This window comes from Bos mutus, chromosome 8, assembly GCF_027580195.1.
Source record: "Bos mutus isolate GX-2022 chromosome 8, NWIPB_WYAK_1.1, whole genome shotgun sequence".
Lineage (NCBI taxonomy): Eukaryota > Metazoa > Chordata > Mammalia > Artiodactyla > Bovidae > Bos > Bos mutus.
Genome location: NC_091624.1, coordinates 68,565,870 through 68,579,645, shown reverse-complemented (window position 1 = coordinate 68,579,645; position 13,776 = coordinate 68,565,870). Strand labels below are relative to the sequence as shown.

At 47.3% G+C, this 13,776-nt stretch overlaps 1 protein-coding gene across 2 annotated transcripts in view; it reads right to left on the bottom strand.

Moving 5' to 3' along the window:
- The window catches only part of DMRT1 (doublesex and mab-3 related transcription factor 1), a 96,462-nt gene that overhangs the window by 55,983 nt on the left and 26,703 nt on the right, over positions 1-13,776 (bottom strand). For both annotated transcript variants that reach the window (XM_070376118.1, XM_070376119.1), the window contains exon 3: positions 2,720-3,003. In XM_070376118.1, coding sequence (XP_070232219.1) covers positions 2,720-3,003 — 284 coding nt within the window. The remainder of the gene's footprint in view (positions 1-2,719; positions 3,004-13,776) is intronic.

Sequence of the window (13,776 nt, the reverse complement as noted above, 5' to 3'; positions counted from 1 at the left end):
GGCGCCGGCCGTGGGGACTGCAAGGAGAGCCCAGATACAGCTCAGAGTCCTCCCATATTTATTTCTGCTCCCGTGATATGCACCTCTCCCTTGTCAACCTGGTACAACATGTTTATTTAAAAGGTAATGTTGCCGTGGAGGAGTGCACCAGGCAATAAACAGCCTTTGCAGGCAATTAAATGCAGAAGTGAAATTGAGCTGCTGGTCAGTGGAACCAGCCATTCATCCTGAGTTTGTTCCAGTGTCACAAATGTTATTCCTGTTTCACAACAGGACAGGAACCCCTGATTGGGCCACAAATCTCCAGAGGCTGGAGGCAGACCTGAATTAAAGCAGCTCTCGTCATGAGTGCAGGGCATCACCAAGGAAGAGTCCTGGGATGTTGGCCCTGGAGAATGCTCTAGCTTTTTTAAAAATAAGCTTTTCACTGAGTAGGTGTTCAATAATTACTTGTGACTTACATGACTTTATAGGGAGACTTATAGGAAGTCTCAACTCTACAATGAAAAGTCAATGATTTCTTTTCGTAAATAATTCAGGACCCTCCCCACTAATTTCTAAGAAGTCTGGCTTTAAAAAATGATGACAATCTCCACTAGAATCGATCTTTTCTAGGAACCAGAAAAGAGCTCTTTGTTCTGAAAACATTTCACACTGCTCCCCACAAACACACTGATACACAAAGCAGCAAGGGAAGGAAGATAACATCAAAGTTACGGCTCTGGTGAAGAGTGGGGAGGGAACTTGGATCTTAGCAAGACAGAGTCAAGACAGTAGATGGTGGAGATGCTGCTTAAGCTTCAGGCCCTTCATGTGGAGCCAGGGTCAGACCAAGGGGGAAGGTCCGGTGAGGGAGACCAGCTCAGGGCCCCCCAGGTGCAGCTGTGGGACCCCTTCCACAAGGGAGACAGGAAAGCATGGCTACAACAAGGAGAGGGCCACTGCACCCTCTGCCCTCTGGGGAAGCTTCTCCCATGAATGGGCAAGGCACTGTCCACAGAGCAGAGCCAGGGCACCCTCCTGACACAGCAGAACAGCCAGGTGGGCAGAGGCTCTGCCCCAGAACACCATTCCCTACACCCCTGCCATAGTGACTTGGTAAAAAAGTGAGCTGTTCATTTCCTGTCCCTTAAATACTGGTTATAAGTATTATTGCTACATGTTTCTATTTAATTATTGCTTCCTTATAACATATATGGGGCTTCGCTGGTGGCTCAGCAGTAAAGAACTGGCCTACAATGCAGGAGACCACCTGCAATGCAGGAAATGCAGGTTCGATCCCTGAGTTGAGAAGATGCCCTGGAGAAGAAGTGGAAACCCACTCCAGTATTCTTGCCTGGAGAATCCCATGGACAGAGGAGCCTGGAGGGCTATAGCCCACGGTGTCATAACGAGTCAGACATGCCTTAACAACTAACAACAAATAAATTTGTTTAGCAACTAAACAAATAAGATACTTCTTTCTCCTTTCTTAGAAGAGCATCTCTAACAGAAATCAACCTAAAACGTGTCCCAAATCATAAAACCCAACTGGCACTTTGAAAGGCCTACAGGACTCCAGCCTGCAGATCTATAAATCACTGAATTTCCTTACACTCACATCAGCTGTAAATTCCAGCACCTTTTTTAAAAGTATGATTCTAAAAGTAAAACTCATGAAAAACTAACAAAAATGAGTATCCCAGAGGATTAAAGCTGACACATGACTATTACAAGGAAGTCAGGTCCATAAGGCCAGTGTGAGAGCCCAAAAAAGAGGTTAAGGGAGTATCAACAACTTCTCCACACCAACAAATGCAAAGTGGAACAGAATTGCTCAGAAGAAAATGTCAATGTGCATTTTTTAGAAGTGGGTATAAAAAGTCAAAGACTTACCCTAAACTCCCCAAATACATATACCTCAGTGTGCTGGAATTGATGTGGAGAGCCCACATACAGTAAACGCACCCAAAAGGAGAACAATTCTCGCACAATTGGTATTCTACAGGTGGAGGGGGTTTGGAGGCGCTGATTCTAAGTGCTTATGGGTGCACATTCTCACAACATGCTAATCCAGCCTGAAACGCTATGCTTTCCAGGCCTTGAACATGCCGCTGACAAACTGGCATGAGAGAAATGGTGAAAACTGAATGGCAGAATGGCGCCGAATAAATGTTGCCTGATAATGCAAAATGCTTTGTTTTACCCCAAATATTAAAAGCTCTTGATTGCACACTATTTCAGAAACACATACTTAGTGTATGAAAGACTGACCTCCATCCCCAGATAAAAATGCTCTCAAGTTGGCCCAGCACAGCAGTGACCTAGTTCCTCTCACCTTTCTTCCATGCAAACATTCGGATCACTTTGCATCTCCCTTCCAGGGTGCCAACACCACACGGTTACTCCCACCCAGAGGCTGAGTCCAGTATTCTCTAAGCTGCTCTAAAGGCTGGAGGAGGTGACGCCTCACAGAGAAGCCACTTTCGAAACTGATTCTGGCCCATTGGGGTTTACACAAAGTGACACTGAAGTATGAGAAAGTAAAATTCCAAAATGCAAACAAATGTACACGTATTTCTTTACAGTTCCTTTTAGTCAACGACTGTGGTTAAATGATGTTATGGGTAGAGTGAACACTTTCTACACGTTTTGCATAATGGCACACACGTGTGCTGGTTTGGGTGTATGTGTTTGAGTGGTTTCAAACATCCTGTTCACTCTCTGGGTAACAACTTACCTGCCACTGGTTTCCTGTCTGACCAGGCACATAAGGTGCTGGGAGGCTCCGGAGGCTGTTCTTCACAGGGGAGCCCCCAAGGGGATTTCCCACGTCCCCAGAAGAGGAGTCAGCAGCCAAGGCCATGGGGTACTGCGGGTAGTTGTACAGGTTGTTGTAGTACGGAAACAGAGACGGCTGGTAAAAGCTGCTGTAGTAGGTGGAGTCAGAAACGAGATCGGGTGTGTTCTCCACATGCCCTCTGCTGGTGACAGCAGGAATATCCTGGATGACCATACGCCCCTCTAGAAAGAAAGCAAACGACAACATGGTATCAGTCTCAGGACCACAAAATTCTACCTGCACACCTTGCCAACATACGGCCTCCCTCCTCAAGATCCGCAGAGCTTCAAAGCAAGGCTCCGGAACGTGCTGCTTGCCCTGTGGCCAGAACACAGGTAAGTTCCAAAGGCTGGAGCAACTCGGGCAGCAGAGCTGACAGGCACTGGTGGTTGGTTTTACTGAGAACACCAAGAATATTTTAGGCAGGGCTCATTTTAGTTACATAAAGGCTGACCACGTCTAACTTCTACAGAGAAATTTCCTACCCTAATGTCAAGAAATGAGATATCAAATCTAGCTAAGTTGTCTATCTGCAAGTCTTATAACAAAATTAATTGCACTTCACTTTAAATCAAGTAATAAGAAAATCTAGATGCCTTTTCTGTTTGTCTGTCCACACCAGTATGTCTGAAGGCAAAGCAAGAGGCTAAGAGTTTAAGCAAACATTGGTTTCTTTCATCTCCTTCCAACGGATCGTTCTTTATCCTTCCCTAGTCTGGATAATGGTATAGACCTGGGAGACAAATTTCTGTAAAAGGTGCATTAGTGTCTATTTTAGACTTTGTGGCCATTCTGTTGTGGAACATACAGGCTGCTGGGTGCTTGCATTGCAATAAAACTTTATTCACAAATACAGGCAACAGGCCCAAGTGACCCACAGGCTGAAGTTTGCAGCACAGGGTCTAGATGTTAAACCGTCAATTCCAATCAACTGAAGGGACTCCTAAGTCATCTCTCCAACACTTTTTTTTTTCCTCCAACACTTTTTATTAAACAATGTTCTATGAGTTGGCCAGGTGCCTGAAATGGCTACGAGGTATTAGGCTGCCCCTGCCCACGTGGAATCTACAGTTTAGGATAAATGATGGGATCACAAACTATAACGAGGACTCTCATGCAGAAATACCTATGAACAACAATGCAATCTCTAAGGCTTGAAAGATGACACACAGCCTAGAAAGGAATTACAGAGACTGCCATTAAATAAAACAAAAACTGCACCTGAGTTTCACTTTAAAAGAGGAGCAGGGGACTTCCCTGGTGGCCCAGTGGCTAAGATTTCACACTCCCAATGCAGGGGACATGGGTTTGATCCCTGGTCAGGGAACTAGATCCCACATGCCACAACTAAGAGTTTGCATGCCACAAGTAAAGATTTCATATGCTGCAATTAAAAGATCCCATGTGCCATAACTTCTATCTGGCATATCCAAATAAATAGAGGAGCAGAAAATAGGTGAAAATGAGAAAAACAGGCTTTCCTGGTGGCTCAGTGGTAAAGAATTACCTGCCAATGCAGGAGACGCAGGAGACGTGGGTTTGAGCCCTGGGTCGGGAAGATCCCCTGGAGAAGGAAATGGCAACTTGATTTAGTACTCTTGCCTGGGAAATCCCATGGACAGAGGAGCCTGGCAGGCTACAGTCCAGTGGGTCTTTGAGTCGGACATGACTGAGCGTGAGCACAAGAAAAGGAGAAAACTGAAGACAGGGCAGCGAGGACACGGGGATGGAAGCAGGAAGTGTGGGGGACTTTGTAGTGATGGACCGGCCCTTGAGGTGAAGACCTGGGTGAGAAAAGAGCAAGAGAGGGCCAGGGTGACAGGCAGGCTGTAGACAGGCGAGGGACAGCCTGAGATGGCTCTCAGCTCTCGCCAGGGTGTGTGGAAACCACTGAGGGTTTCTGAGCAAAGGAGCACAGAGCTGCACTGTGGGGGGATTCAGCTGGATAGCAGTTCTCAAGACAAGAGAAGGGAAGACAAGCCAGGGGCAGGAGAGCCAGCAGGGAGCCGCTGAAGTAGTCGGGGAGAGACACAGCAGTCTGCAAATAACAGCTGGGGAAGGCTGGGCCAGGGACACGCGGTGGGGGTGGGAGGAAACGCAACAGAACTCAGGACCGAGGGGCGCCAGGAACTGAGACACGGAAGAAGAGGAAGGGCAGGAGACCTAGGCGGCAGCGGAGATCGAGGGTAAGCTCTGTCTGCTGCATCACGGGGCCGCGGGGCACACACATGGGCAGGTGAGTGAGGATGAGAAACTTGGCACTTGCACTCATGGGAGAGGTCGAGATTCAGGAGTCACCACCCGGAGATGTGGACTGCATCTGGGGAGAGCAGCAGGAAGGTGTAGAGAAGAGTATGTTATGAAAGGAGAAAAGAGCACCAAGGCCAGGACCCTGGAGGACAGAGGACAGAGCGTAATGCCACAGATGACGAAGTCGACAGGGACCAAGCAGGGCAGGCCACGGTGTCCACCGCTGCTAAGAGACCAAGCAAAATTAGTTCTGGAAAAGAGCCACAGACGGCTGGGCCTTTAGGGCCTCGTGGTTTCAGCACAGTGAGAGAAGAAGATGCCTGCAGGAGATAAAGAGCAGGTGAGCTCCGTGAATATGGTGACAAGCCTTCTCTCCGGTAGGAAGGGACACCCAACGAGCGGCACCCCCCACCCCAGCCCCGCTCACTGTGCATCCTCGTGCTGAGCACACTGCCAGATACATGGGGGTAAGAATCTGCAGCAAGGATCAATGAACAGGTTTTCTTCCAAGTAGCCTAGCATCAAAATAAATATGAGAAAAGACGGGAAGCTCCAAGGAGTAATAAGATGTTATTTTATCTTTAAAACACAGAGAAGGGTTGAGCACACGCAGGCAGGGGGAAGATCATGAAGAGCAATTCCCAAGACTAGTAACACGTGGTCCAGAGCAGGTGCTCAGAAAGGGTCATCTGACTGAACGTGGGGAAGGCATGACTAAACGTGCACTCTCTGGAAGGTTCGGGAGACAGCTACGACAAAATGTATTTTTACAGCCTCATTTTACAGTCAGCACTGAAGTCTCTTCTCTGCTGGGACACCACGTCCGTCCACCACAGGCTCCTGGCGATGCCTCATCAGGGACATCATCTTACAACATCTCTTGCCTTCCTCCCTACTCGTCCTCCCAGCCAAGAGATGAGAAGCTCCAACCCCATTATTCTACTCCAGTCTGGAGACGGCACGTGCCCTTCTCACCTCCTGAACTTCCCTCAGTCCCTTCTCTTATTTTAAACACAGTTTAGTGGCGAATATGTGGTTTTCAGTATCTAGGTCTTTTGTTTTCAATGTCATGTCTTTACTGTTAAACTTTATTGTTAAAAGCAATACAAGTTTGGCAAAAAATGATAAATTACATGGTTACTTAAAAAAAGGAATGAATGACATTCTTACCATCCAGTCATAAGCATTAGTGGCACATCCATACACAATCTCATAGGCATTTCAGATGCTCATCCCTGTCTCTAGAGTTAAAAACACTGGGTACCCTCAGGGACTGCCACTGAAAACCAAGCTTCTTGATAAAGAAAACAAAATATAATAGGAAGTAAAGAATTAAACAGAAACTCAAAGACACTGGCATTCAGGGCACAGGCTTCAAGACTTTCTACATCATAACCCTAGTCAGGACCTTTAATCAGGCCTCAGTTTATCCAGCAACAAAATGTTGTCAGTAATAATCCTCAAGGTAACAAGAATGCTTCAATAAACTTCAGACTAAACCTCAAATAAAATGCTACATCATACATCAGATCAAAGAAAGGATTTGTTTTGCTACAGACAGTAATTCATTAAAACGCCATCACCTTTCCACCTACCATATTTTATTACCTCTTTCAAAGTATATTGAGTTTTAAGAATAAATTAAGACATATATTGGAAAACTTTTGATTCATACCAATATTCACATAATACAAATCACTTGAGCTTTATAACAGTAAATGCCTAAATATTTTGGACTTAAAAATGTTTACACGCTCTTAAAAAGTGACATTTTAAAAAGCACTGGGAAAGGGCACCCACCCCAGGGACATGAGGAACTACCGAATTCTGTATTTTATAAACCACCCAACTGTATCTTAAAGATTCAAATTAAAACTTTACTTAAAACAACAGCTTCACGCTTCTCAGCCTTGATGTGCCCATTACCAGTAGGTGGGCACTTCCCAGGCTGAAATAAACACCCAGGAAACTACACGGGTCTCACCCAGCGCTGCTCAGCGTGGGCCTCGAGTCAGCGGCACAGCCACCACCTGCGAACTTACAGAGAAGAACGTTCTCAGACCCACCCCAGTCCCACAGACCAGAAATTGTGAGGGCTGGCCAAGCATCCTGAGTTTTAACAAAGCCTTCAATAGGTCCTGATACACTCAAAAGCTCAACCACCACTGGCCTCACGATTCAAAGCAACTGCTCCATAAATTTTCCCTAAAAAACGTGATCCCTGACTGGGTTACTGTGACAGCGCTGGTGTTGTTTAGTCACTACGTCGTGTCTGACTCTTTTATGACCGCACCGTGGACTGCAGCCCGCCATGTTCCTTTGTCCATAGGATTCTCCAGGCAAGAATACTGGAGTGGGTTGCCATGCCCTCCCCCAGGGCATCTTCCCAACCCAGAGACTGAACCCAAGTGTCCTGCTGGACAGGTGGATTCTTTACCACTGAGCCACCTGGGAAGCTGCAACTGCCCCACAAATTTCCCTAAAAAAAGAGTGACTCCCGACTGCATTATTGTGACAGTGCTGACTGGCTATCAAACGAGAGCACACACATTACTTCCACTGAAGAGAGAAACTGGGCTGCTACAGAAACCGCTGCAGAGCTTGGATCACAAGCTGTAGCTGCTCTGTGTATACTGCTGCCAGACGGTTCTAACTTTCATGGCCCACACCGGGGCTTTGACTATACTACTCCTCATCAGGCTTCTGGATTATCAAGAGGAGTGGGCAGTGCAGAAATCATTTATTCTTGACCTTAAGGTGTATTCTAGTACTTATATTTGCTTTTTTTCATTAGTCATCACAGAACAACCATGTCCAGGTATTGCAAAAGGCACAAAGAAACATTCAAAATGTTTCATTTCTTCTTAAGAGTGAGTTATCTATTTGGGAAAGTTATGTGTTAGACCAAGAATCCTACAAACCGATAATCCAATGGCCATGATGACAGTATAGGCAGACGTCACCATCAGCAAAGATGGAGGTGATTCAGAGACGGTGGGGTGAGGGAGGAAATCAAGAGAGAACAGTGTCAACATGGTCATGGAAGGGGAAAAGGACAAGACATGTCCTTTTCCAGGGACACTGACCAGATAAGCCTAGCTGGAGCGCAGCGTTCATGTCAGGGGACAAGAGATGCTGAGGCTGGAAAGTTACTTAGGGACAAACTGTGGAAGGCCTTGTCTGTGAATCCAGACAAGGGCTTCTGATTGCCCCTCAAGTTCCAGGGAGTCAATGAGTTTTCAGAGCAAGCTGTGCTTAGGCACTCAGTCATGTCCAATTCTCTGCAACCCCATGGGCTGTAGGCCGCCAGGCTCCCATGTCTATGAAATTCTCCATGCAAGAATACTTGCATGGGTTGCCTGCAAGGAGTGGGTTGCCATGCCCTCCTCCAGGGGATCTTCCTAATACAGGGATGAGAACCCAGGTCTCCAGCACTGCAGGTGGATACTTTACCATCAGAGCCACAAGGGAAGCCCTTTTAGAGCAAGAGAATAACATAAAAATGTTTTAGTAAAGTTAATCTGGTCCAAGCACAAAAGATGAATTCAAAACAAGGAGGTAAAAGAACAGAGTAGGCTACAACAGTCTCTTCTGTGTATGTACGTGTACATGGTCTATAGACCAAAACAGGTAGGACTCTTTAAACACTCCAGACCTGAAGAGGTAACTAAACGGCTGCACAGGGAAGCTGCAGAAACAGGAAAAGGGAACCACATGAAGAACACTGGAACGTCTGCTGTTGTGGGAACTCCCTTCAAACAACCCTGTCACACTACTAACAACCTGTCACCCAGGGACCAGAGATGCCCCCAGACCCCCTTTCAGATCCTTGCTCCACTGCTGAGTGGTCACGCTTTACTCACTGCAGCCCAAGAAGGGACGTGCAGCCCTCACCCAAGGTAAGGATACAAACAGCATATGCCTTCTCTCCAACCTGGGTTACAGCAGAGTTCTCCCAAGAGTTACCAGAGACAGTCCTTCACCACTGAGGTGTCTTCAAAGTCACGCTAGTGAGTCAGGCTAAGTGTCACTAGTAATTGATGATAAACATGAAATATTTCCAATTCATAAGCCACAAAATGTATAAACGAAGCATACAAAATTTGAAATGGTACATATGTATACACACGTATGTGTACATATATTCCAAGAGTGGTGTTCCTTGTACAAACTCCTAACAGGCTACTCCTATTTTCTAAATCTCAGAAAGAAAGAAACAAAGCAGTAGACACTGACAGTTGGCGCGTACCCGCGAGCTGAACGCATGGCTCTGTACCAGGCCCCCTGACCGTGGCTGTGACTTCGCCCCGTCACACCCATGCTGTGACAGGGACTGGAAACTGCACGGCCACCGTGACTGACTGAGAAGACCAGAGCAGTGTACTAAGACGGAAACGTCTGAGGCCGCCGGAAACTCTTACGCTGCATCTCCCTCTTTGTTATTCCAGAATGCCAACTGGCCAAGGTGATTCCAGAATACCAACTGGCCAAGGTGACTTACCAACTATATTCATAATAATAGAGAACACCACGGCCTTGTTCCAAGAAAATGGGGTCGTTTCCTTAAGCAGGTGCTTTACAGGAATTATCAACCCCTATGTCCTCTGCCAAGATGCAAACAGAAGCATGAAGCCAGTTGTCTTAAGTGTTGTTACTTATGACTGGGAGCGTCCTAATGTGTGCTATAAGGAAGAAAGATCATGAGGTGTGGGTTCTACAGCTAGGAAAGCAAGCAGGCCTGGTGAAGCATGTCTTCTGGAAAAATGACCAGCAGCAATTGGCTAACAGACACTGCAGACACGCTGCCTACACAGCTGATGTCTTCTCACTGCAGGGCTCCGATTACAGCGCTGTATGTTTATCTACCATCCACACATCCAGATCTTTGATAAGGCTTCCCATTCCCACTGCTTTTTTTTTTTTTTTTGCACTAACATATGCAGCGTGAAATATGATTCACTCCTTCCTGAAAGATCAATACCCACACATGATAAACACCCTTATCGATCCTGCAGTGTTATATGCTGGCCTCCGGGCCCATGGCATATTAATGGTACTTAACCAGTAATTCATTTTAAGGTGTGTGAAGGCTTTTTCTCCCACTCTTGGCTAGTGTCAAGATTCTCAGAGTTGTTGCACTTTGAGTCCTTTATGTTCAAATCTGGAGCCATACTCCCTTTTCAATGACAAAACCAAACCCCACCATTTTCTATATGAAAGATCACATAGGAAACTAAAATTTATGATTCACAGCCATCTCACGTAAGCGGTGGATTTATGTATACTGGGTTTTATTTTTCTTTGCAATCCCATCCCTTGTGCGGTGCTTGTCCTACTGAGCGTCTGGTTTTAAGAGGTACCAGCCAGGCAGAATTGTGCACTGCTAAGTCTGAGGTCAAATTACCTGCCAGCCACTATCATGTGCTGAATGGTAGGAAGGTGCAGCAGTAGTACAAGCTGTTGCTCTTTTTTTTTTTTTTTTAAAGGAACATTAGATCTTAAGAAAAGACAAACTTGTTTGATGACATGTCACAGAATCTGGAGAAGACAGCGGGGTGCCACTTGCTGGAACAACGTGGAACAATGAGGCTTCCTCCTGCTCACTCAGCTCCAACTCTCTGTGGCCCCATTAACTGTAGCCCTCCAGGCTCCTCTGTCCATGAGATTTTCTAGGCAGGAATACTGGAGTGGGTAGCCATTTCCTCCTCCAGGGGATCTTCCCAACCAGGGATCAAACCTGTGTCTCCTGTATGTCCTGTACTGATAGGTACACCACTGAGCCACCTGGGTCCTCAGCTCCCTGTTTTTAGCAGTCTTTTCCACAAGGCAACCCAATGTCCAAACTAATCAGCTCCTGACATTGCTACACACGGAAGAAAAGTCAGTGAGCTGATGCCTGGGCCCTCTGAAAGTGAAAGTCACTCAGTCATGTCAGACTCTTTGCAACCCCTTGGACTATACAGTCCATGGAATTCTCCAGGCCAGAGTACTGGAGTGGGCAGCCTTTCCTTTCTCTAGGGGATCTTTCCAACGCAGGGATCGAACCCTGGTCTTCAGCATTGCAGGCAGATTCTTTACCAGCTGAGCCACAAGGGAAGGCCTGGGCCCTCTGAGCACTCATCCAGCTCCAAGAAGGAAAGCTCACAACCCAGTCAAGGGAATGGGTGGGTTTTCTGAGCTAAAGCAGAGCTGGTGCAGAAGCCTAATGACTGAGACAGCAGCGGGCCTATTGTTCACACCATTAAGTGGTGACCGTGACGGTGGACAAGAGGAATCACCATACCTGCCACCTTCCCCTGCTACTCATATTCAGAGCAGTAAATTTACTGAGCACCTGTATGTGTGTGGCAACCTGCCCAGTGCTTTGAGAGACAAAGGATCTAGTCTTTGATGCTGCGGAGCCCTGTCATAAGGGGAGGTTCCAAGACACACACACATACACACAGCAGAGACTGACCAAGGCTCTGGGAAAGCACAACTGTGTGGCCAGGAGGGCGAGATGAAATCCAGCCTTCAAAGCACAAGTTCTGCTGATGCCGGCTCACTAACGGTACTCTTGTCCACAAGACAGGGAAGATGCTACAGCCCACTTCTCTCCCAAGGAATGTTTTTTTTTTTGGTCATTTGGTCCTGGAGAAATCTGTCAAGGTCACTTTTCTTTGTAGGGTGAAGGCGTTGCATAATAAAAGTGAACCTGAAGTTGGTCTTTGAAGCCAGGAGCAGGCTTGGTTCAAAGACCTGTGAAATATCAATGTCAATGTGGGATGCAAAGGTGCAAAGGGATCTTCGGGGAAAATGGGGAGGGTACTGTTGGTCAAGACCAGATCAAAGGAACCAAGAAGGAGAGTGGGGAGAGAGAGAATACAAGGTGGGGGGGGGGGCGGGATTCTGCTTCCAGGAGAGCTGCCACATTTGAAACACGCCGAGGCCACTGGGGCCACTGAGAAGCTCTGTGAGTGACAAGGACATCCCCTGTGTGCAGGAGCTCTCAAAGTGCTGGGCGGGGAGGCCCAGAATCTAAGCAAAAGCGAACCCTGTCCTCTAGGAGTTTCCTCTCTGTGTGGAGAAGCGTGCAAGGCAGAATTTCAGAGATCAGAGGTTTCCATAGTGGAAGACATTTTTAAACAAAGGAGGAGAGAGTGAAGGTGAAAGCAAGCAATTCCAAGCAAAGAAAGGGGACATGGCCCCAAAAGTATATGGGATGTCAGAGCAGTCTGGAGAGCAGAGGAGGGGCACAGGGTCCCATCAGGATGAGAAGGAGGGTGCTGCCGGAACAGCACAGAGTTCTGTAACTGAACACTTAACGGAGTTCAGACTCTCCTCCCAGGAAAAGTACTAACTGGATTTGACGGACACGTCAATTGCAGGCCTGGCTCTGCGGTCCTCAGGAGCAGCTACTGGCGCGGCGGCAGCCCCCACCTCACTCACCGGCACCTGCCAGTTCTCCCAGTCACGGTTTCTGCTCCAGTCCCTGCCTCCGCCCCTCTGTGGGGTGCGGCAGGATCCCCTGGACGCCCTGGGAGGCGGTTCACCCTACAGGGGAGTCAGATATGGAGGAAACGCCATGTCTCGTGGCCATGAAAGCCTATGTCATGGCCAAGAAACAGGTGGTCTCTCTGTGGGCCCGACAGTCTGAGGCTCTGTCCGCACTGCCTGGCACACTGGAGGTGGCGGTGGAGCTCGTGCGGGAGTGGAGGACGGAAGAAGAGGGAAGGTGCCCAGTGAGTTTCCTCTCCACCCAGGTCTCTATTCTCAGAGCTATCTTACAGGGAATCTTTTTCTCCAGTCTTTTTAATATTTCTCACACTGAGAAAATTTTAAATCAGGAGCGTTTTTGACTGACCGTGTCCACATATTTAGGTCTCCACAGAAAAGGTCTGCTCTGAACTGTATTCCAACAGTTTACATATCAGGGTCTTCTTCTCAGTAGGAAAGGTGCTAAACAGAGGGGTATCAGTTTTTCAGTTTGCTCAAGGCCAGTCTCTCTCAGATTTGGGATTTAGACTCTGCTCTTACAACTCTTCTTTAAAAATAAGACTGTATATGTATATAAGACAAACATATCACTTCAAGGAAAACAACTTTGCTCCTGCAGGTCCCCGGCGGCAATCTGAAGGGAAAGACTGGACCCTTAAATAAATATGAAGAAACACAAAGCCAGATTATGTCTGGTATCGTGTCACATGGCTTTCAGGCAACCCCAGATTTTACCCAGGTCAATTTATCATCCCTGGTTTTCAGTCAGGTACTTGTCTTATAGAATGTTTCAAGCCATCAGGAACAGCACCTTAACCAACTGCTAAGAAGAACTGAGCCCAGGAATGCAATCTGCTTCCAAGTCAGCACCTCTTACCTGGGGCTGTACAGGACAGGTGGAAGGGTAAAACCCTCGGGACCAGGCCACAACCCTCGGCTGGGGACCCAGGCATCAGAGCCCCAAGGTGATGGCAGCACCAGCAGGCAATAACTGCCTCAAACCCATCAGGGGTGGGTGTTTTAGTGCCAAGGGTTCCCATCCTCACACCTACAGTGGCAGCTCCAAAAACACAGTTGAGATCCCCGGCCCACGGCTTCTTTTCAAGGATCCATGAAGTCAAAAGTATTTCCACAATAACGTAAAGCTGTTATTGGTCTTTTTCACTGTGTTGACAGCTGCACTGATGATGCAGAAGCAATGGTGGAGAAAACCCTGGTTTCTTAGCAGT